The 22,741-nt window shown below is 44.7% G+C and overlaps 2 protein-coding genes across 3 annotated transcripts; one reads left to right on the top strand and one right to left on the bottom strand.

Annotated features, from left to right (window-relative positions):
* Positions 1–376: 376 nt before the first annotated feature.
* Positions 377–16,930, top strand: zgc:173742 (DNA topoisomerase I, mitochondrial). Of its 2 annotated transcripts, none has more exons than XM_062462042.1 (18): positions 377–383; positions 564–670; positions 3,573–3,668; positions 3,760–3,850; positions 4,296–4,540; positions 4,732–4,847; positions 5,602–5,723; positions 7,526–7,648; positions 8,142–8,329; positions 8,746–8,890; positions 10,135–10,278; positions 10,768–10,953; positions 13,091–13,159; positions 14,979–15,093; positions 15,278–15,405; positions 15,819–15,913; positions 16,234–16,383; positions 16,584–16,930. In XM_062462042.1, exons 2-18 carry the CDS (start codon positions 573–575, stop codon positions 16,684–16,686), a joined length of 2,214 nt encoding a protein of 737 aa, XP_062318026.1. In that variant the 5' UTR covers positions 377–383; positions 564–572; the 3' UTR covers positions 16,687–16,930. The 2 variants fall into 2 exon arrangements, with proteins under 2 accessions (XP_062318026.1, XP_062318025.1); XM_062462041.1 differs by having other exon boundaries at positions 4,293–4,540.
* Positions 16,931–17,387: 457 nt separating this feature from the next.
* LOC134021338 (heat shock factor-binding protein 1-like) lies at positions 17,388–19,309 on the bottom strand. Its single transcript, XM_062462044.1, has 4 exons — positions 19,127–19,309; positions 18,674–18,745; positions 18,273–18,394; positions 17,388–17,684 (listed from the first exon to the last, which is right to left on the bottom strand). Exons 1-3 carry the CDS (start codon positions 19,169–19,171, stop codon positions 18,275–18,277), a joined length of 237 nt encoding a protein of 78 aa, XP_062318028.1. The 5' UTR covers positions 19,172–19,309; the 3' UTR covers positions 17,388–17,684; positions 18,273–18,274.
* Between the last annotated feature and the right edge of the window lie 3,432 nt (positions 19,310–22,741).

Genomic DNA, 22,741 nt, shown 5'->3' with positions numbered 1-22,741 from the left:
TTCTTAAAAGTCAGATTCATATTGTCACATTTTTACTCGACCTTTGAGTTCGGCCAATATTCCTTTTAGTTTTAGAGCTTTACAGAGCCGTTCAAAAAGAATGGGAACGTCACCGAGTGCTAATTAGGCCACACCCACGCACCTGACATCTTCCCACAGCGGACAATTATTTTTCCCGCGCAATCTGGATCAGTAAGCGCTTATTGTAACAATAATATAAAACGAAGGTTCAGCAGGCATTACAAATATTGCTCGGTTTTAGATAAATAGCGATTTTATCCAGTAGCCACCTGTCGTACAGTCATCTCACATTTTAAATAATATAAATTAAGCTGTCCAGTTAACAAGGCGGCTCTGCACTACTACCGCCGGGGGAAAGGCTGGTAAGCACTGTGTGGTTTGCACTTTGTAGGGAGGCTAGCTAACTTTATAGTTGCGGAACCATGTGGGGTCTACTAATACACATGTAATTGGTTACTTCTAGTAGTAAGGCATGAAAGGTGGGGTTTCTAGCTAGCTTTCGCTTTGTATTGAACGTTACAGTATGTTTTATAATGTTGCAGTGTGTAAATATGGCCAAAGCGAAGCGGGGCCAAAAGGCCAAAGCTAAAAAGCCCAGACAGAGCTCGCCGAGTGAGAACGAAGATGGCCCCACCGATGCATCCAAAAGGTGAATTTAGCATGTGTAGCTGTGACAAGATTGCATACATAGATACTGTTTCTAATTTACAGGTGTGATTCAAAGCAGTGTGATAGGTGATTGAAAGTATGGTAGGTAGATTCTAGGTCCTGCTGTTAACCACCCTCCTAGCATCATGATGATCTAAATTGCTCACTTCTGTGGCTAGCGTAGTGCTGTTTGTCGAATTTTTGCAACCTGTTATATTGCAAATACCTGCACATGGCTGAACACACCATTGCCCTAGCGTGCAGGCTCTCGTCTCATGTTGTCAAGAAGGAAATGGAGACAAATTAAGCCTCCAAACAAAACAAGCCGCACAGACGGTCGTAAATCTCCCTAGTCTCAGCTCACTGCAAAAGCTCCAGAAAGTGAGTGGGCGCCGTGCATTCATTAACGCGAGTACCACAGAATTTGTTAGTGGTAGCCTACTCCATCTTTATCTGAATACATTGATTTACATTGATATCTGTTGCATTATATGAGGAGACAAATTATACTCCAGTCATGCGTCATTGACGTGTAGTTGATAGGAGGAGGAAGAAAAATGGACGGTTTGTGTGAGTGGCAGCCGGCTCTGTGATTTCACTCGCCAAAGCTGACTGGGATTGGGTTAGGCTTCCTCATGTAGCCTAGTCATGGCCTAAAGTATTACTTTGATACGACTAAATCCTACTGAATAAGACAGTGACACATTCGTTTTGAGGGTCCCACCATTGATGGTTTTAACTATCAACTACCTCTTCAATCCACAAGTGATCACTTAGTTATATTCTGTTGACAGTAAACTCCAAATGAAACATTCAGAAAACACTTAAAATAGTAACTGAACTATTCTTTACTTTCTCCCGTCCTCTCTTATGGTGTGGTGAGTAGCAGTAAGCACAGGAAAGAGAAGGTCAAGGTAAATATAATTTTAAAAACTGGCAGGTTTCTGTCAACCCATTTCAAAGTTACATATCACATACTACACAAGCTAAAATGTGTTATGGAAGCCTTCTGAAGTACTTTAGCCAAACATTTGTAGGTCCTCTCACCATTTCTCAGTGGTCAGACTAATAAGAGCTTCTGGCCAATCAGAGCTATGCTGTTACCAATCCTGACGTGATTATCTATTTGGATCAAATGAAATCACTTCAATGTACACATTTTAAAGTGGCAAATCGTTTTTGTCAACCCTTTCAAGTGTGTTTTGGCTTAAGGGATGATTTTATTGATTTCATTTATTTATGTCCTCAAAGGGCAATTGATGATGGAATGTCAGCATTGTCTGTCTTCCTCTTGTTAATTTTTCTATCTCCGTCAGGTCAACACAAAGAGCGTTAAATTTGATGCAAACGGCAGGTGTGTAACACTGCTCAATTACTTTTGGACAGCGTTTGAAAAGAAGGCCAAGTAATGGTGAATGATGGCGCTACTCATCACTCACATTCAGGTTTCTTTTGCACTTCATTGACTTGATGAACATGAAAAAAACTGTCCAATTGGCATCTTGCTGCTGCCATTGGAAATTAGTTTTAATCCGTTTACGTTTCTAATGGATTCAATTCATTTCTGTCTCTCTCACTCTTACTTGCTCTGTCTCTCTTGCTTCTTCTGAGGTGATGTAAATTAATTTAGGTGATTTGGATGTCCAGGAGGCTGGACATGAGCCATTCCCATCTCAGGCAGCGTTAAGCTGTCTCTCAGGAAATTAATTTCTTGCTGTATTGAAGAAAATATCTGTGGCTTGTCAGAAACGCAATAAATGAGATGGTGTTGCGGGGGAAGATGGACTCCCACGGTTGGGGGAAGGGGGCAGTGTGTTGGTCTTGCATTTGCCTCAGGCCTCAAACAGGATCTGATTGAATCATGAGAAGTGACTCTGGCTGTCACTCCTGGGGGATTCCAACTCCAAGTACACTTCAGGTGAATGGACAGTTGACAAAGACTTTCGAAGTTATTTTGTTTATCTCAGTTTTATTCCTTGATTTGATTTAGACAAATCAACCCACCTGTACTCGAAATTGGTTAAGGCTGAAGGGTGTTTTTCTGTCTCCCCTTACACGGTGGTACCTTCCTAACTCTCACAATTACTGAGAACATGTTTACATGACCTTTCTATTCCTTTAGCAGAGGCTTTTATTCCAAGCAAAGTACAAATGGTGCATTTCGAAAGATCAAGGATCAGAAGTGCATGGTACTACGATGGTCAAAGTCGAGGAACGTTCCGTTTTCATTAGCCACATTGAAAAGAAACCACATCTCAGCAACCAGGTACTGCCAATACAAACCACACAGGTTAACTTTCTGCCCAACAATGGATGCCGACGCTTGGATTTAATTACAGACTCTTGGCAGTTGCGAAAATGTTCCATCAATTCCAATCAATATCCTTCTGTTCCGACGATACGTGGGTGTGGACACTCAATGGAAGTAGCCCACTGCATGGGCTCCAGTCTGCCCAACTGGGTGCTGTTTAGCATGTGTGAAGGGAAGCAGAAGTGTAATTTATTAGTAGTGGTTGCTCTAATTAGTTATTAATTTGGTCCATTTCTCTTTGCTGAGCTACAATGAAGGGACACTCAAGCTCACAGTCCTGTAATTATTATTTTTTTCTAATCATTGTAATTATCCCATTATCATTTGGCTGTTTTTCAATAATGTTGTTTAATCACTGTGATTTTGTGTGGTCACTGAATCATCAGTGTGCACATTTGGGCTCCTTTTTACCTTGGAAGGCCTACATTTAGTCTACAGTTGCTCCAATTGTAGCCAGTTCATGCTGTGTTGTGGGAATTCTGCAGCTCTATTACAATCGGCATCAATAGCTATTGACGAGTCTCAAACTTTGTTATTGTGTCCATCCTTCCTTTTCTTGTTCCCATCTCTGTCCCTCTCCCTCTCTCTCCAGGTTCAACATGGCTGTGAAGCAGGAGGATGGAGACTTTGCTCCCCAGCAGATGGGGAGGAAGAGGAAGAGGCAGGACGTGCCGTCTGCCTCTGCCATGTGAGGGCTAACGATTGAATAGGGACATGCCGAATCCAGGTTCGTTTGATTGGTTTTAATGTGTATTCTCTGTTCCTTGGATCATTTATAGGGTTCAGAAAAAGACGACATTAAAAAAGGAGGATGGTGAGGTAAGCTCGGGGACACCAAGGAAGAGGGTCAAGAAGGAGGCTGAAGAGAAGGTGAACACCCTCTCCTTTCTCCTGCCTGTGTTTGACAGTAATTACACAAAACCCTTCAGCTGTGTTTTCCCTAAAGCAAGGGTGAATGTGATGGTTGCGACATTGATGTCATCACAATGCGAAGTTGGGATTTCATGGGACCAGCGGTAAACACAGCAGAATGCATGGAACTTGTCACCTATGGCTACAATCCACTAAACTATGTTAGCTGAAATCTAATCTTATTTACTGTAACAAAATGATCAAACAAATGTTTTTTTTCATAAGTCTTCCAATCCAGTCAAATTCAACATAATGACGACAACCGATGTGTATTAAGTTAGAGCCCAAATTTGGCTCATCTTGCCAATCCACCATACTGCATTCAGTTTCCGTGTCCAAGTCATTTACTCTGTAGAAGTAGGTCTGTACTGAGGGTGCCTGTTGATGTTGGTCTTCCTAGAAGATTGAGGAGGAAGAAGAGGGGCCCACTGTCTCTACCAAGCGGAAGAGGACCAAGAAAGAGATTGAGGAGAAGGAAGAGGGGAACACCGTCTCTACCAAGCGGAAGAGGACCAAGAAAGAGATTGAGGAGAAGGAAGAGGGGAACACAGTCTCTACCAAGCAGAAGAGGACCAAGAAAGAGATTGAGGAGGCGCGAGCTCTGAAGATTAAGAAGAAGGAGGAAGAGGAGCAGCAACGTTGGAGATGGTGAGGGACATCACCGTCTGGGGCATTTTACAAGCAAGGATCACATGTTACTTCAACTTGGACGTGCTATTCTGACAGTTGGCTGGCCTCTGGTCTAGTCTTGTATTAATGACAGCAGCATATGTTGAATACTTGCTTTAGGTAGTATATGATTGAATTGAAAGCTGTCTCTGTTTCCCTCTTGCTCTCAGGTGGGAGGAGGAGAAATATGAGTACGGGGTAAAGTGGAAGGTTCTAGAACATAAAGGACCGTGGTTCCCTCCTGAGTACCAGCCCCTGCCTAAGGATGTTCGTTTTTACTACGACGGTAGGGAGCCAGTCCAGGTCTCTCCTGCAGGTCGGTCTCTCCTGCCGGTCTCTAAGGGGGAGAACCAGCAGTCTGATCTGAGGCCTTGATCAGCGTGTGTGTGTGGCCTGCATGAAAGTTGTCTCAGCAGGACTTCTGATCCTGGATCAGCCTTCCCACTTGGAGGTGCTTAGTGACAGCTGATCTGTCATTCCTGTCTGCTCTCAGAGAGATGGGGAGAGAGGAAGACAAACCGCTATGCCCTGTCCAGGCTTACCAGGATCACACCAGCTCTGTGAACACAGAGAAGCAGATTGATCCTGGTACAGAGCAATAGATGAGCTATGAAACTGCTCCCGACTTGTCAGTTTTAGTGGGGGTCCAAGAGAAGCGGTTCTAAAGGACACTAGAGACTCCATGACGAACAACAACAAAGTTGTTTTATTGACGTGTGTGCACAGAGAGATCCAAGGACCAGCTTCTTTACTTGGGGCTGTACAGTGAAGGGGAGCTGTTGGCTTGCTGGATCAAACATGGTTATTGAAGACCATTTGACATATATTCCCCCTACTGAACGTGTGTGCACGCGCGCACTGCAGAGACCTGTTACGTACATCGTTTGACACCTAAAACTGTTGCTCTCGTTCTGTGTGCGTGTGTGTGTCTAGGAGAGGGTGATTGATTGGCTTGATCCTTGAGATGGTCTCTTCAAACATGACACACAGAAGATGCACCACTGGGATTATGGAAGGTTTGGACTTCTGTCTTATTTCAGGTCAGGAGGTGAACCTGAGCCCTGCAGCCGAGGAGGTGGCTCTGTTCTTCGCCCAGATGCTGGACCACGAGTACACCACTAAAGAGGTGTTCCGAAACAACTTCTTCAAGGACTGGAGAAAGGTATGGGTCAGGAGAGACTGGCGGTGGAGGGAGGGAGGGGCGGGGAGATAAAGAGAATTGAAACGAATGAGACGAAGAACAGTGAAGCTGTATGCCCAAGGACAAAATCTCTTAATAGTAGGGGGAATACAATATAGCTTCAGTATAAATGGCGCAAAAATATTTGTCGCATGTTAGAGTTGGCAGAGTCTGAGGTATATCATATATATCAGGGACCCATACACTGAGCATCCTGACCCGAGTCTGAAATCGAATCTGCCTTTCATCTGAAAGTGGGCTTGGTGGAGCCCACACACGAATCCGTGGAGAAAAGCCATGAAGTCGCCCCAGCCAATGTGCCCGGCAAACCGTTTCAAGTTCCCTTTGATTGGAACGAAAGGGAAATCAAACGGCGTTTCCTTCCAGGTGTGAGGGCGTGAAACGGGCTGAGTGGAGAGCTGGGATGCGTGCGAGGTGGTGGCACGGTGTTCGGTACACACCCCACCCTAACCAAGCCTGAAGCCATATCATGCAGAATTAATTTTGTGCTGCTTAGTGCTCAATGCTGTTGAAAATACGATTTGTGTAAAGGCATTGATATGCTAATCCAGACAACCGTCTCCCCGCATTTGAACAAATCCAATTAAACTGTTTTATTACAACAGGAAGAACCTCTCCTCGCTTCACTGCCCCCCCAGTCTCCGCCCACTCTCTCCCTGTCAATCATGGTTAGAGACTTGATTCAGTGTCTTCAAGTGGCCCCATCTGCTGTGGCAGAAGTGTGGGGGGTATGTCACACACTGGCTGCACTCTAAACTGGCCTCCTAGCCCTCTGGACTCTGAAACTCTAGACCACTGGTCTCCTCAACCTCTGGCAACCTAGCCCCACACATACTGGACCACCTAGCCCTCTAGACCGCACTGGTTCCCTAGACCACGGACCTCTTAGCCCCTGGCCCACCTAGCCCCTTACACCACTGGCCCCTAGACCCTGGACAACTTAGTTCCCTAGACCAGTGGTTCCCAACCCTGGTCCCCCTGTCCTGCATGTTTTAGATGTTTCCCTGCTCCAACACACCTGATTGAAATGAATGGGTCGTTATCCAGGGTTGGGAACCACTGGCCTCCTAGACACACTTGAAACACTTACCTGGTTGCATTGCTGACTGAATAAAGCAGGTGCATGTCCAACAGACGCTAGTATTGATTGGAAGCTAGGCTGTTTGATTTTCTCTCCCTTTGTGCCACCTTTTATAAACACCATATAAATTGGGCTTTTAATGTGCCTTCATTCTCCTTTCCCCCCTACTCTTTCTCTAGTTTAAGTGCTGCATCTCGGTGAAAAAATAATTCCCATGGCGAGAGAGAATATTTAATGGATGGGGGGGGGGGGTTGTAAGCAGGGAGACAAACATACAAGGATGAGAAGAGAGTCGGGGACAGGAGAGTGATTGTAATTGGTGGGTTCTGTCGTTGCCTGGCTCGCAGGTCCTGCAGAGCTGGCATCCTCGCCGCTATGGGGCAGCACGTTAGAAGAGAGGCTGCATGGTTGTAACATTTTGCCTGGGAGACGATCCAATTAAATCAAACTAAAGAAGCGCGTTGTTTGCTGGGCACCCAGATTGACCTGTGATCTCGAGCATTCGCACTAGTTGAGGTGGTTTGGTGAAGTATACGGCTCCATTATGGACTGATCTGTGATCCGCTGGTTAGTGAGTAAGGAGGGGGGAGGGGGGGGTCGTCCTTTGTGGGGATTCTGTTTGTGTGTCCCCGTGCCTCCTACATGTTCACTAAAGGGTCACGCGTCTTCGCACCATCTTTAGGAAATGACCCACAAGGAGCGTGTACTGATCCAGGACCTGAATAAGTGTGACTTCGGGGAACTCCACAACATGCATAAGCAAAAGGTGGAGGCCAGGAAGAGCATTACCAAGGAAGAGAAACTGGTGAGATCAACCATTTGTCCCAGCTGAACACAGTCCAGCCTTTTTCAACACGTAGATCTCACCCAGGACCTTCTCCAGGGGCCTGCTTGAGACCAGGCTAGGCAGCACTGGATTCTATTCAGCCGTTTGTACTATTGTAGTGCCCATTTGCAGCGAATGCTAGTGCGGTGCCCGTTATCACCCGATCCATAGCTCCCTTGCTTGGTGCACTGCAAAATGGTGACAAATGTGGTTATATTCATTATACACCTGCCAATTTTCAACTTCATATGGTGCCCAGTCCTCAAGATGCAGTAATTGAGCCTCTGAAACACACACGCACTCTGAGATACCTTTTTAAGTTTAAAACTATTGATTAGATTTGGTTACAACCGAGAAACTCACACCTGTCAGACCATGTCAGCTCACAGAACGGAAGAAGGAAGCTTGTTGTTCCCCCCCCCCCCCCCCCATCTCCCCCTAACCTGCTCTGTGGCGTTCTCCACCTCCCCAGGTGATCAAAGAAGCCAACCAGAAGATCGTGGAGGAGTACGGCTTCTGCCTGCTCGACCACCACAGAGAGCGCATCGGCAACTTCAAGATTGAGCCCCCGAGCCTCTTCAGGGGGCGTGGGGAGCACCCCAAGCAGGGCCAGCTCAAGAAGAGGATCTGGCCCGAAGACGTCATCATCAACTGCAGCAAGTGAGACTGCAGGCACCTGCGGCAAGCCGTGTGTCACACTGGCTTTAGAATGCCACCGTGTGTGCATGGTTGGTCAGGCTTTATTAAGGAGAACTAGTGTTCCTTGTGTCCAGACAACAACATTGTGAACGTTCCTGACAATGGGATTCGTCGCTTCACTTGTAGCTTTGGAATGGTAGCTTCGGTTTAGCAAATGATAGTGGTCCTTTTCAAACGCCCTCTTTTTGGTAGCCAGACACCATTTGTTATTGACAGATAATTCGTAAAGGGGGGAGACTTTTACTGGCATTTCTTACTACATAGACTGGCCAACTTTTTTATGAATTACATATGCACTCCTATGTTATCTTTCTGCCTCTTAAACTTTCTCTTTATCTCTTTGTTCTCTAATCTCCCTCGGTAACGGTCACACTCAGAGAATCTCGCATCCCAGAGCCCCCAAAAGGTCACCACTGGAAGGAGGTTCGCCATGACAACGGGGTGACGTGGCTGGCCAGCTGGACAGAGAACATTCAGGGCTCCGTTAAATACATCATGCTCAACGCCAACTCCAAACTCAAGGTGCGACCCTGACACACACAGACGCGGGGGGGTGGGAAGCAGAAGGACCGTAGATCATGCGTCTCAAACCACCTCCCGGGCTGTGCAGAGAAGGGAGAGGCAGAGAGGGAGAGGCAGAGAGGGAGAGGCAGAGAGGGAGAGGCAGAGAGGGAGAGGCAGAGAGGGAGAGGCAGAGAGGGAGAGGCAGAGAGGGAGAGGCAGAGAGGGAGAGGCAGAGAGGGAGAGGCAGAGAGGGAGAGGGGGGGAAGCAAGCAGGTTTCCACGCCACTTGTATGTCGTCAAGGAAGCTGTTGAGTCCTTTTATTCAGGAACTCTAGGCGTTGGCATCTTTTGAACAAACACCGTTTACATGTATTCACAACATGTTGTGAGCTGCACAACAGCTCTGTTATAGTCCATCCTGCTGTCCTTAACCGGGTTACGTGAAGGCTGATTATCATGCAGCCTCTGTTCATTGAAACACACACTCAAACGGCAACCACAGAAAAGCGCCGTAAAGTGCTTTTCTGCTTCTAAAAATCCTAGGCAAATGACATATCTTATTCATACAAGGTGTTGTGCTTTTGAAAGCACTGATGGCAACAATGGCCTATGTGTTCCTTTCATTCCAGTTGCTTGTGTTCAGGGTGACTAGGGGCTATTCACTGACTCAGTGTGAGGGTTGTTTTGTTGGTACAGGGTGGTATGCTGTACTGCTACAGTATCTAGGAGCAACACTTTAACCCCTAGTTGAGGAGGACATTGTGAAAAGCAGTTTCTAATTGCAATTATTTGTTTGGCTCTTATGGGCCAATGAGCTTTTCATCGGAGGACTGTGTGGCGTGGGCACAAATCCTGTGTTTTGTATGGTGATGTTTACACAAATGGTGCCTAAAGAGGGGTATTTGTTGGATGTTTGTGCTTATGTTCCATTTCTTCTCCTATACTCTCTTTTTAGAATCTGGTCTCTACTCGATTCTCCTCTATTGTCTTCTCCTTTCCTGCATATCTGTGAAGGTTAAGTTATTCCAGTGTGTCTCCGTGACGATGACCTGTGTATTTGGGTAGGGTGGCCTGGGTCCTGTTAATTAAAATGCTAGTGGCTGGTTCCATTGAAGGATGGGCAAACACCATGTCACTGGCCAGCTCCCACAATACTCTCCTAACGGGTAGTGTGTTTGTTAGCACCACATACCATAGTGGAAACGAGGAGGAACTATGGGCACGGTGTTCAAATGAAGGTTTGACTGTGTGTGTGTGCTCAGGGGGAGAAGGACTGGGAGAAGTACGAGGTGGCCCGGAGACTGAAGAGCTGTGTGGCTAGCATTCGCCAGCACTACCAGGAAGACCTCAAGTCCAAACAGATGGCCACCCGCCAGAGAGCCGTGGCCCTCTACTTCATCGACAAGGTCTGCCTCTGACCACCTCTGATGCTGTAGGCCCTAGAACCGGATGTCCTTAGACTAGGGTTGGGTATCGTTGGGTTTTTACAGTACTGGTGCCAAATCGCAACTTTTTTTAAATGGTTCCGGTTCCAACGGTGCCTGAACCGATCCTTTTTTAAAGAGCCACAAAATGACAAAGAACTGCTTTTCTTTTATTTATCACTTTTCTGACGATGTTCTTCGACTTTCCGTGTTCCGACTTGCATTCAAGTTAATTTTCTCGGTCGGGAAATTATTGTTTTCTGATTCTGACACCACATGAATGCAGTATAATTTAATTAGCCATCATGTGCGCTGATTATACTTCTGTCCGTTTCGGAGCACCAGAGGGCACATTCTTCAGCTCAGGCATTTAAGTGGCACCAACATGTGCGTTTTGAAGTGGTCCTGTACGTACCAGTTCTAAACTCTAGTGGTAGTTTTAACTTAATTTTGTGTGTGTGTGTGCCCCAGCTGGCTCTGAGAGCGGGTAATGAGAAGGAGGAAGGAGAGACGGCTGACACGGTAGGCTGCTGTTCTCTCCGGGTGGAACACCTCACCCTCCACGACCACCTGGAGGGGGATGACTGGGTGGTGGAGTTTGACTTCCTGGGTAAAGATTGTATCCGCTACTACAACAAGGTCCCAGTCACCAAGAAGGTAAGCGCTCGCTCTCTCTCTCTCAGCCACAGAACATGCTCGCTCTCTCTCTCTCTCTCTCTCTCTCTCTCTCTCTCTCTCAGCCACAGAACATGCTCGCTCTCTCTCTCTCTCAGCCACAGAACATGCTCGCTTCCCCTCCGCTCGCTCTCTCTCTCTCTCTCAGCCACAGAACATGCTCGCTTCCCCTCCGCTCGCTCTCTCTCTCTCTCTCTCAGCCACAGAACATGCTCGCTCTCTCAGCCACAGAACATGCTCACTTTCTCTCCGCTCGCTCCCTAAATCTCCCACACATCCCCAGGAAGCGGGACGTTAAGATACCCACAGGGCTCCATTTAAGATGGGATTCACATTGCTCCCAGCGTTTTAATTTGGCAATGGAATTACAGTATGACTGAATTCCATTATCAGTTCCCTCCAACAAGCTGTCAGTCAAGTGGATTGATGGCATGATCATTTGTATTGGCACATGGGGAGATGGATTAGTGTGGGCTAGACCCCAGGTGGTCTGGCGTTACTTCCACTGTGGACATTCTCAGCGACTAGTTCTTCACTGCAAGGTCAAGATGGTTTTGTCAAACGAACTGGCAGAAATGCATAAACAACCATGGAATTATTACTTGTAAGTAGGGTTTTGATGATAATGCTATATAAAAGTCAAATCCATATTAAATGCATCTGATTTGAGAAGGAAAGAAAAAAGCGATTGTAAAGGATGGATAACTGGAGGTATCCTCAGGGTGAGAAAAGGAATCCTTGTCTTACTGCCAGTGAGCTTTAACCCTTCCAAAACCCAAATAAACTAGTCAAAACAATATTGCTGACACTAGTTCATTATTTCCGTATAGCTGTGTATTATCGCTGTCACACATTGTAATTGTCAAATGAAAAGACTTTAATGGAAAATAAGACAATTAGGTTTTTTTCCTGTTCTCTCTCATCTTTAGTTATCTTGTCAGAAGTGAGAATTGGACTGGATACGAACTGGAAGGTGTCTGGATCCAGACACGTCTATTACACTGAACACAAATGTTGGAACCTTCCAGATATTGCAGACCAGGACATGTTTGCACCTGCCAGCCTGTTTTGTTTCCGGGCAGAATGTCTCATTATTCAAATAAGCATATTTAAAAGCAACACATCAGGTAAATTAATTAGTGTCCTGCATATCTTTGCATATGTAATGCCAGGGTAGGTTAGGGCTGGTAAATGTCAGCTGGAATTGGAGGAATGTTCTGTCTCCAAACCCCTGGAGAGGGAGGGGGATGAACGGGAAGAAGGGATGGTGGTCACATGACCATCTGCAAACTCCCCGACGTGTGTGTCAACATTTTTACCAAATGTACAGGGTTAAACCCAGTTTGCTGTGTATTTAAATGTAATCATGTGACCAGCACTTAGAAGATTTTCATCCAGCCAACATCTGACCTGGGGTTGGAGTATAGGGCTGGGGTCCCCTCCTCCCCGCACACACACCTCACCTCAGTTCCCTCTTTATTTCGGCATTTTTAAATGTTGACTTGAGGCAAAATTGTAGTTCAAATCACAGAAATGCTACATATTGCCTAGCATTAATTAGCTTCTTGCATATTTTAGCAGGTTTACTTGGTAAGAGGGGGAAGGGGGGGGGGGGTGGGAGTGGTTCATTGGAAATGTCAAATATAATTGTGCCAATCTTTCCTCTGGCTCCCCTGTGAGTGAGCAGAGCAGAAGGAGATGTATGGAGAGGGATGTCTCCTGGCTAGAGGCCCATCTTCTGGCATGATCAGGAGCATTTGGAAGGCCCGAGTTTGCCGCTGCTGTATATGCAGTCTGGCTGGCATTTCAGACTTTCCTTCTCTTTGTCTGTCTTGCTGTCGCTCTCTCTCACTCACGCACTTCAAAGAGAAAAATTGAGCTTGATTTGACTTGTCGTGCACACAGTTGGCACTTCTTAGACTCTTCCCTGATTTGATTGTGTCTGATTGATCGTGCCTGAGAAGCCAAGTCAGGTTCACCCCAAGTGGCTAAACCGGCACACACTAGGGTCCAGCTGGCCTCCCGAGTCTGTCCTGGGGGGGGGGGGGGGGGGGTCTGTCCTGCTCTTGTCTGTTTGTCGGGGTTCAGTTGTGACGGCTTCTGTTCTCGTCTCTTCCAGGTGTTTAAAAACTTGAAGCTGTTCATGGAAAATAAGCAGGGAGGTGACGATGTCTTCGACCGCCTCAATGTGAGTCAGAAACTTTTTGTGTTTTCATTCCACTGCTAGAATGCCTAAACATGCCAAAAAGGAAATGTGTATTTGTGGACACGGCAAGGAGATTACTGGGTCTCAGCAGCGGCTTCACACCGACGCCTTCCTAGAAAAGAGACCGTAAAGGGTGAGAAAGAAGGGACAAGTGTGGGGGGGGGGTGGAGTTGAAATGAAGAGAGTGACGGATGAGAAACGGGTAGGAAGGTAAGGGAGGGAAAAAAAAGAGGTGAGCAAGAACGAGAAGCAAAGGCGGAGCGCTGTAAGAAGGGAGTGCGATAAGAGGAGAGAGGGGGAAAAGAGGTAGGAAGGCTGACTGAGAGGATTATAAATGAATGCAGCCTCCCTTCACCCTGCTGCACCCTCCAGGCTGCAGGGCCAGGCAGGCTGCAGAGGAGCCCGGCCCCGGCAGGCCCAGGGGCAGCTGCGGAGATTGCTGTGAAATGACATGGTCCTAAGCCTCCCTGGACGAGCGGGGGCGGCGGGTGGATGGAAAGAATGTGAGAAGGAAGGAAGGAATTGGGGGGGGGGGGGGGGGTGTCCTTCCTCCCTGACCTCCAGTGTGATGAAAAATGGCAGGCCATGTGAAGGGGAAATGTTAACCGCTGCTCTGAGCTGGCCTGATTGACACTCAAAGGCCATGTGGGGGATATTGGGAGGTGGTATTAAAGTACACATTCAGTCACATAACTAGGCTGCCTTCCGTCTTCTCTGGTGGTGATAAGAGGACCCTAGCCCCTCTTTTATACTTCTTGCCTGCAGGGGCGCGTGTGGACACGCATGAGAACCTGCTCGTAACTGAGGGATTCAACTTGCCTGCACACACGTTCCCAGTAACGGTGTGTGTTGTTCCTGGTAGCGTGTCTTGTTAAGGAAGGGAATGTGTTCATTCAGACTCTGGGGTGTGGAGTCTTGGTCAGTGTGGTGTGTGTGTGTGTGTGTGTGTGTGTGTGTGTGTGTGTGTGTGTGTGTGTGTGTGTGTGGGGGGGGGTCCGGAATGCCTGTCTCCTGTCGCTGTAGTCCCTGTATCTTCACCTGGACATGCTGCAGTCTCTTATCTCCAACCCAGCAGGTGGATGGTGCTGACCTCTCACACACACACACACACACACACACACACCTGTGAGCTCGCAGATAAGAGATCACACACTTGTCCACGTTCCTCGTCTTTCCTCTAAGCAGGACTGTAGGGGAAGGACGGGGTGTCCTAACCCTACACTGATGAAAACAGCCCGGCCATCGTCCCTCCCAGCTTGCCTCACAACACTTAAGGCCCTTAAGGACACTATTGGATTGCTTTTGGTTTATTCATCCATGTGTGGGTGTGCACGCATCTGCATTTAAGTGTGTGTTTCAGCCCTAGACCCCGGCTCTCCACTTCTAGAGCGTCTCGTTATTGGAAAGCCCTTGCTGTCAGGGCGCTGCTGTTAATGGAAATATAATTCCTGTCTTTGGCAGCTTTAACCTATGCTAATACTTGTCGAAATTGCGGTTAAGTCAGAGAAAGTAATATGATGGTCTTTTTTTAATCTCCTTCTCTACTCCAAATGATGGTGATGATAATGTACCTGGAGACTGGATGACGCCGTTTCCCTGCAGTGCAGAAACTGTGCTTGATCCACGGTACTCTACTGCCACCTTGTGGCCAGGGGTTGAACTGTAGGCTCTTCTGCCAGCAGGCTTCAGTCCATGGTCTCTGTGGGCTTTGAAGGATTTGTACACATGTTAGCAGTACTGTGTATGCTTCATTTATTGTGTGTGTGTGTGTGTGTGTGTGTGTGTGTGTGTGTGCATGCAGACAGGCTTGTTGAACAAGCACTTGAGTTCCCTGATGCCAGGCCTGACTGCCAAGGTGTTCAGGACATACAACGCCTCAGTCACCCTGCAACAGCAGCTCAGAGAGCTCTCCAACAGTATGCACCTCATCTCACACACACACACACATCCAAAAAAAAACACCCTAACATGCACACACAAATGGTACACAAACACAGCTAAAGCTTTTCAGATTCTAACCAAACACCCTTAAAATACACATCTCTTAATTCTGATGTAAGAATCCCCAGTCTCTGAATCAAACAACTTATTTGACCTCAGTGACAAACAACCAGGCAGAGAAGATGCTCTCCTACAACAGAGCCAACCGTGCAGTCGCAATACTCTGCAACCACCAGCGGGCACCGCCAAAGAGCTTCGACCAGTCCATGGCCAACCTACAGACTAAGGTGAGGAGGGGGTGAACAGTGTCCTAGGGGGAAATTCAGACTGGGAGGGGGGAGGGGGTCTGTGCTGTAAGGGTTACCCACCAAACATCCACCTTGGGACCTTCACCTCTGATGCAATATAAGACATTGGGAAAGGAGCCTACAAGTGAGTTATGTAGAGGTGGCTATGGTATACTTGCATTGTAGAATTTAAGTCGTTGACAAGTAGTAAACTGAACATATTAAAAAATATCTGGTCAGATACTTGGGATTAGTTATTGAAGTGAATTTAATTTTGATGGTGACTAATGTGTAGGAAGAAACCAGTCTGAGATTTGAAAAATACATTAGTATTGTGATACCATCCCTATCTGTAATGTGACCATTAACAAGTAGTACAACTGACAAGGTTAAAAAGGTGTCCTGGATTGTAGATTGATGCCAGGAGGGAGCAGCTGGTCCTGGCCAAGACTAATCTGAAGGAGGCCAAGAAGGAGGCCAAGTCCAGCTCAGACCCCAAGTTGCAGACGTGAGTTACACACACCCTCTCTCTCTCACACACATACTTCTGCCTTTAGTTCCGTTTGATTACACTAGGTCAGTGGTTCTCAATCCTGGTCCTCGGGACCCCCTGCCCGCACGTTTTAGATGTTTCCCTGCTCCAACACACCTGATTCAAATGAATGGTCGTTATCCAAGCCTGATGACGACCATTCATTTGAATTAGGTGTGTTGGAGCAGGGGAAACATCTAAAACCCGAGGACCAGGATTGAGAACCACTGCACTAGGTAACCGGTTTAAGTGAGCTAGCATGAGGCGAGAAAGGGAATTCAAGCTGTGTTTTTCAGGGTGGTGGAGCGCAAGAAGAAGGCTGTGGAGCGCTGTGAAGAGCAGCTGTTGAGGATGGAGGTGCAGGCGACAGACAGGGAGGAGAACAAGCAGATCGCTCTGGGCACCTCCAAACTCAACTACCTGGACCCACGCATCAGTGTGGCCTGGTCAGAGACGAGCACGCACTCCTCGCTCACACCCTCTCAAACCCTTTCTCCCACGCAAAGCAGTCTTTCCAAGTACACACACACTCTCATATCAGACTTTAGCTGTGTTTATTCCCCATATTTGTGTCACAAATATGGGGATCCGGTTGGTCTTAAACATGGTCCGGGGACATGTTTGTTGCGTTGTTCTTCTCCTGCAGGTGTAAGAACATGGAGGTCCCCCTGGACAAGATTTACAACAAGTCTCAGAGAGACAAGTTTGCCTGGGCCGTAGACATGACCGAGAGAGACTTCCAGTTTTAACCCTGCCCTCCACCTGTCTGCAGACCCGGGTTATTTGAACAGAAGTTGAAGAGGTTTTACCTGTGAATGTATTTTTTGTACACATGGTTCTTAACATTGTTTTTTCATTATTGATTCTTTTATAAAGAATGGTTGTTCACCATTTGGTTCATGTTAATATCGTTTTGTATTTTAGTGTTTCCAGTCAAAACAAATTTGTATGTACATATATATTCTTGATTCAAATAAAAATGTATTTGCAATAGCTGCTCATTTGAAGGACTCTTAACTTGTACAGTAATAAGATGTGTATACACTGTCCATCTGCACTTTACACAGCCTGACTGATGAATACACTCATTACTTGGATGCATCCAGTGAAGTGTCTTCACTAGGAGCACCAAAAATGCTTCTGAACCAACCAATCAGAATGACATCTTGGATGTTTACTAAAATGCTAAAGTACCGCTTTGTACAGTCATCATATCAAACTGCCCCATCAACGGTTTGTCTGGCCCTTTCCATGCCAGAGGGAAATCAGTTTGAAAAGGAGGGTGGCCAGACCCATCTGTCTGAACAAATAAACATGAGCTGGCAGATTAATCTGGTCCCAACCTTTCCTTGAAAAGGGAAACACTCAGGTTGAACAAGCATCTAGGTGGATGCAGCTGATACCCATAATGGTATTGTTTTACATTTTGTCAATAAAATCGTTGGTCAGATACTGAGACACATTGTATTAAATAACTTCAATATAACAAATCAATTGAGTTTGGATTGCATTCCACACTTGGCACAAGCAGCACCGTTTCTCGTTGCCACAACTTCAAACATCTCATGCCATTGTTCTGTGTACAGTAGGGATTTTGTTGTACAAATAAATCTACACTACATAAATGTTACTCATTACAATAGTTCATAGAAAAAAGCATTTCACCACAAAAACACCCAAATCAATTTATGATAGATGAAACTGGCTGCTCCTGAAAACTGTCCTTGACATGGTGTTACCTGGCAACCTGCAAAAGAGAACACATACGTTGGTTGTGCAGGTACCTTCCAGCACTCTGCGTCAAGTACACGTGCACAGTGTAATCAAACAGGTCTAGTATCATCATTCCATAACATTTGTTAGGCGTTCACTTGATTGTGGACTCAGGTCTGCCTCATGTCGGTAGGGTTAATACTTGTTGGTAAAATCTAATCAATTATATTGCAAGATACATTCAAAAATTAACATTGATGCACAAATAAGTCATTTCAATTATTCAAAATAGAAGGTTGACCTGGGTTTAGTTTATTTTTGAATAACTATACAACACTACAGTAGCATGTCTTGATTTCACTCAAGGGAATCTTTGGAATCAAAATTACAAGTGGGAAAAAACATGTTATTTAAACTCAATATAGCTATGGGTAAGTAAACAGACAAAGCACTGTACGCACTAATGTATATCTCGTACATTGACATGCATTAAGTGGAGATGTTTCCCATTGCTCGAAGCTAATCTGCTCTGCTGTGAATTATCGACTTAAGACATATCTTGCTAGGGGGGAAAGAGGCCTTTGGCAGTTTAGTAAGACAATGACGTGATTATAATGGTAACCTTTATAATGTCCCTTGATCTTCCTTGGGTTTATTTTCTGCTCCTTCGATCTCTTCCACACCAGCCTGTGTCATGAGGTCCGCAATGTTCTTTTCCAAGTCATCAATGCGGGTGCTCATCTCGTCAAGTGGACAGGGTTAAGAAACCAAAACAATTTATTACTACAGCGTTCTAGAACAGCACCATCTTAAACTATTATAAAACCTTGTGTGTGTCGTGTGGGAAACTGTCGAACTCTGTATTGGACTAATTCTTGTTAGTGGAAATGGGACCCGTTAATGCTTCTCGCAGCAATACTATTTCTATAATGTGTTATGGCTGTACTGTGGCCTAGACCTAAAACTGTTGATATACAGTCTGAAACCTATTCACTGAATAAGCAATACTGTTTGCCAGAAAAGGATATTTCTACCAATGATCTGGTCAGACATCGTTTGAAACTTGTCCTGCATCTGCTGCAGCAGGGTCTGGACCTGCGAGAGAGAGAAAAGGCGATCCTTAAAACGCTATGAAGGGATTGACAGAACAAGGACAATATTTCGTGCAATCATTTACACAGAATTAAATTACGGGTGTATTTAGAATTATTTAACCTTAGAGAGAGCCCCTCCTTCCAGGTGATCTGAACATCAATAAACTATTAGTGACCCTCGCTGGCAATTAAACCTTAACCCACGTATTTCTCAGCAAGAATGATAATGGTTAGGAACAGCTATTAAATTAGTAAGGTAAACAACGGAGCGACCCGTAGCTGTTGGTTTCACTTAATACGAGGTGTATTATAATTACTAGCCTGCTAGGTAAAGCTAGTAACATTAGCTAGCTAGCTGGGTCAAGCAAGCTAAAATACTTACCACATTGGTGAGGTCCTGAACAGACTTAGGATCCGTTTCTGACATGGTATGCTATGCACCTTGACAGGAATTAGGATTACTGATAAATTGATTGATTAATACAGGGCAATAACTATGTTTAGGCTTTACCAGCTAAGCAGAAAAAATGCTAAGAGATCTCAACCAAGCACCGGCCCTGACCGCTCTATCGCTTGGTCAGCTGTTTTCCTTTACAAACGTTTGTCGCGAGAAGCCAAACATACCCGGAAATGGACACAACATTTCTGGGACTTGTAGTTAGATGGAAAAACATTCAGATCGTAAAATGAACACAGCATTATGACCAGGGTTCTAAATTAACACCCGCCAACCCGCCAAATGCGGGTTAAAATTCATTTTGGCGGGTTAATAAAAACTCACTAGCCAGTTTGGCCGGTGATACATGAGGCATTAGATGAATGATACATAAGGCTCTGTTCTCGGCATGGTTCTCGGTCATTTATCCCCCTGGCCTGGCAGTACTTCCTAAGTTTCCCATGAACACTGTGCCGTAATGCTACGTGATAACGTTTTATACGCCCATTGGCTGCGCGCAGTTGAAGTGAAACCGGCGCGAGAAACCGTGGAAACGAACGGAGCATCCACCAGAAAACACAAGGAAGAAGTAAAACGAAGCATAGCGGATCATAGGAGGTAATAAGAGCTAGCTAGAGTAGTAAAGTAAAAAGTTAACTTAATGCGGCGGTGGTTAGGACAAACTTCTGGGGGCGAGAAAAGGAACGAGGCAGGGGATGAGGATATTGATAGCACTAGAGAAACGAAGAAAAGACAATGTAATGCCAAATGGCTGACGGGTCGGGAATGGCTTGTGTTTGACAATGAAAATGTTGTCATGTTTTGTAAGGATTGCCGCATGTAGTCTACGCATAAGAAAAATTATGTTGCTTACTGACACAGTCTAGTGTAATGTAAATACACTGTTCTTAATAAAGAGTATATTAGGTCAGTTTAATTAATGCCTGCTTAGGACAAAACGTTACTGTAAATGCATGGGCAGGAGTCAATCTCATCATGACGCAAATGGACGTTTTAGCCATTTACAATAAATCGTGTCCTTACTTAGTCACGTGTTGGTGATTTCACATACCCTTGCATCATACTTCTGTGCTTCATTTTACTTCATTTTCTGTGTTTTTCATGCCAACAATGTTAATAAAATTATCAAATGCATTCAGTGAAACTCATAATTGTTCTTATTTTCACCGGAAATAATTTGGCTAGTGGAAATTCTGATTGACTGGTGGAAATTGGCTGGTGATCAAAAAAGTTAATTTAGAACCCTGATTATGACCATACATTTTGTATTCATTTAAAATATATAAATATTGAATATACAAATTGTGCATAAATAAAGTACAGTAGAAGTATATTGCAATGTGTTTCATATCGTACATTACTATTGAAATGTTTTTGTGTGCCTGTTTTCCCTCAAAAGCATGTTTGTTTCACTTTTGACGATATAAACACTGTTAGTCAAATTAAAAAGTAATTTAAATTAAAAACTTGTCATTTAGGCACACATATTCTCAACCTCAGGTATTCTCATTTCGTGGCAGCCTACTATGTGTTGGTATGATTGGACCTATAGCTGGTGTGCACGGATGGTATGGACATTAGGACTGTCCAAAGAGACTTAACATAGGAAAAGGGGCATTCACTTGCTGCTCCATAATATATTGTTGATTTATTACCAAAACATAATACGTATTGTGTTTCACACAACACTGACGTCGTAAAAGCTCATGTTGTCCAGGAGGGGGCAGTGTTTAATAAGGATACAATTCGACTACTCACACATTTTCTCTCTCTCTCTCTCTCTCTCTCTCTCTCTCTCTCTCTCTCTCTCTCTCTCTCTCTCTCTCTCTCTCTCTCTCTCTCTCTCTCTCTCTCTCTCTCTCTCTCTCTCTCTCTCTCTCTCTCTCAAGACTAAATGAAATGGCCAACTATTTTATGCCCAATTTGCTGTTGACAGCGTTTACATCCTAAACGCAAAGTATGGACCTACTGGCTTGAGGTTAAGTGTGTTGTTATTCAGTCTAACAAAAAATCTAGTTTCTTGATGTAGCCTAGAAAAGGACACACTGTTAAAAAAAAGTGCGCTTTTCCTGCACACACTTTTGTTTTGTTGTTTTTTTGCATTGTTTATTGTAAATGTTTTTTGCAGTGAGCCAATGTGCCATGCTCCTGCCCTGTTATATGAATACATAACTCATTTTTTGTCGTGGCATTATTGTAACGTGTCGTTATCATTGCTAACAGCATTATCCTTGCTATAGTTAAAATTATCTTTCAGTAGTAGCCTAGTAGGCTATATTGTAATATTAGCCTAGTATTTACAGGCTAGTTGTGGTTGTAAAATTTTGTAGCTTATTGTTGTTGTAGTACGCTTAAAGGCTAGTAGACTATTAGCCTTTCACGACAATATTATTGCCGTTGGTCTGTTTGACCCTTTCTCATTAAACATTGAAAAATTTAGCGTGGGAATATCTTTATATTGAATTAGGCTAAATGAAATAGGTAGCCTACATATGGCGAGATTCATATAGGCGACATGTAGCAATCATAGTGTGCCACTGGTTAAACAGTGATTAGGTGGAACAAAGAATGCAATTAGTCTAGGCACAAAACCCCACTTTATAGCGTAAGCTATAAAATGCTGTTATAAACTTGCCTACAAGAAACCGATCCAGGCCTGTTCATTTGATATGCTATACATTTTAATATTTTCCATTGGCTCCATAGCAAACAAACAATGTTTTATTTCTTGTTAATTCATCTTTAACTTCAAATATATGGTTCAGAAGGTTTAATTCCCCATAACGTGGATTACGGTAGGTTATATTGTGTTCAAAAAAGGTTTTTAAATGAATTTTCCTTATGGCGATAATAATAGAATAGCAATTAATAAAAGCTGACTTATTAAACACGCCCAATGAACCACCTTCCAGAACCCTTTTATATTATTAAAAGTTACCTCTGTTAAAGTACCATGTGTTTTAAACTTTAGCGTAGGCCTATAACGTTCTATTTGCTTCTGTGTGTAGGCTATGGGATAATATAGGACTTGCATGGTGACAGGCAGTTAGAAAAAGGCATTCAGCTATAATCTTTTTGGCGTTTCATGTTAAGCCTACATAACATTCAGTAAACGTTACAAAGACAAACACTTCATCTGAAGGGAAATCTAGTAGTCGTTGGATATGGCATGCAGTCCTTGTTCATGCTATTTAAATCAAGATAAAACAACGTTTCTACACTGATCTGAACACAGTAAGCAAAAGGCCTACAATTAGGCATACTGCCTAGGCCTACAGGTGTGACGGATGCATCCGTCTCACCTGTAGGCCTGGTAAGATAAATTACTTAATGCAGAGGCCTATCCTTTTCATCGAGTAGTCTATGCCATAGGTTAAAACATCGTATTTGTTTCCAGCTTTGAGTTTAGTTACAGACCAGCCAAGTAACATGTGGAGTTTCAGAAACTAGTTTCAACATTAACTAAAAAATAATTGACAACTACACGTTATACAATATTATACTTTTTCTTTTGATTTGCATCCCCGTGACTTCAAGCCC

The sequence above is a fragment of the Osmerus eperlanus genome, chromosome 5 (assembly GCF_963692335.1).
Source record: "Osmerus eperlanus chromosome 5, fOsmEpe2.1, whole genome shotgun sequence".
Classification (NCBI taxonomy): domain Eukaryota; kingdom Metazoa; phylum Chordata; class Actinopteri; order Osmeriformes; family Osmeridae; genus Osmerus; species Osmerus eperlanus.
Note: the sequence above shows the minus strand (reverse complement) of the source record. Positions and strands in the feature narration are given on the sequence as shown.

Excerpts from the sequence above, each read along its gene's own strand:
- LOC134021338 (XM_062462044.1), bottom strand. The coding sequence starts at position 19,171 with ATGTCAGAAACGGATCCTAAGTCTGTTCAGGACCTCACCAATGTG. Across the intron at positions 18,746-19,126 it reads TTCAGGACCTCACCAATGTG|GTCCAGACCCTGCTGCAGCA; the intron begins GTAAGTATTTTA and ends TCTCTCTCGCAG. Across the intron at positions 18,395-18,673 it reads AGATCATTGGTAGAAATATC|GAGATGAGCACCCGCATTGA; the intron begins CTTTTCTGGCAA and ends TGTCCACTTGAC.
- zgc:173742 (XM_062462041.1), top strand. The coding sequence starts at position 573 with ATGGCCAAAGCGAAGCGGGGCCAAAAGGCCAAAGCTAAAAAGCCCAGA. Across the intron at positions 671-3,572 it reads CCCACCGATGCATCCAAAAG|GTTCAACATGGCTGTGAAGC; the intron begins GTGAATTTAGCA and ends CTCTCTCTCCAG. Across the intron at positions 4,541-4,731 it reads GAGCAGCAACGTTGGAGATG|GTGGGAGGAGGAGAAATATG; the intron begins GTGAGGGACATC and ends TCTTGCTCTCAG.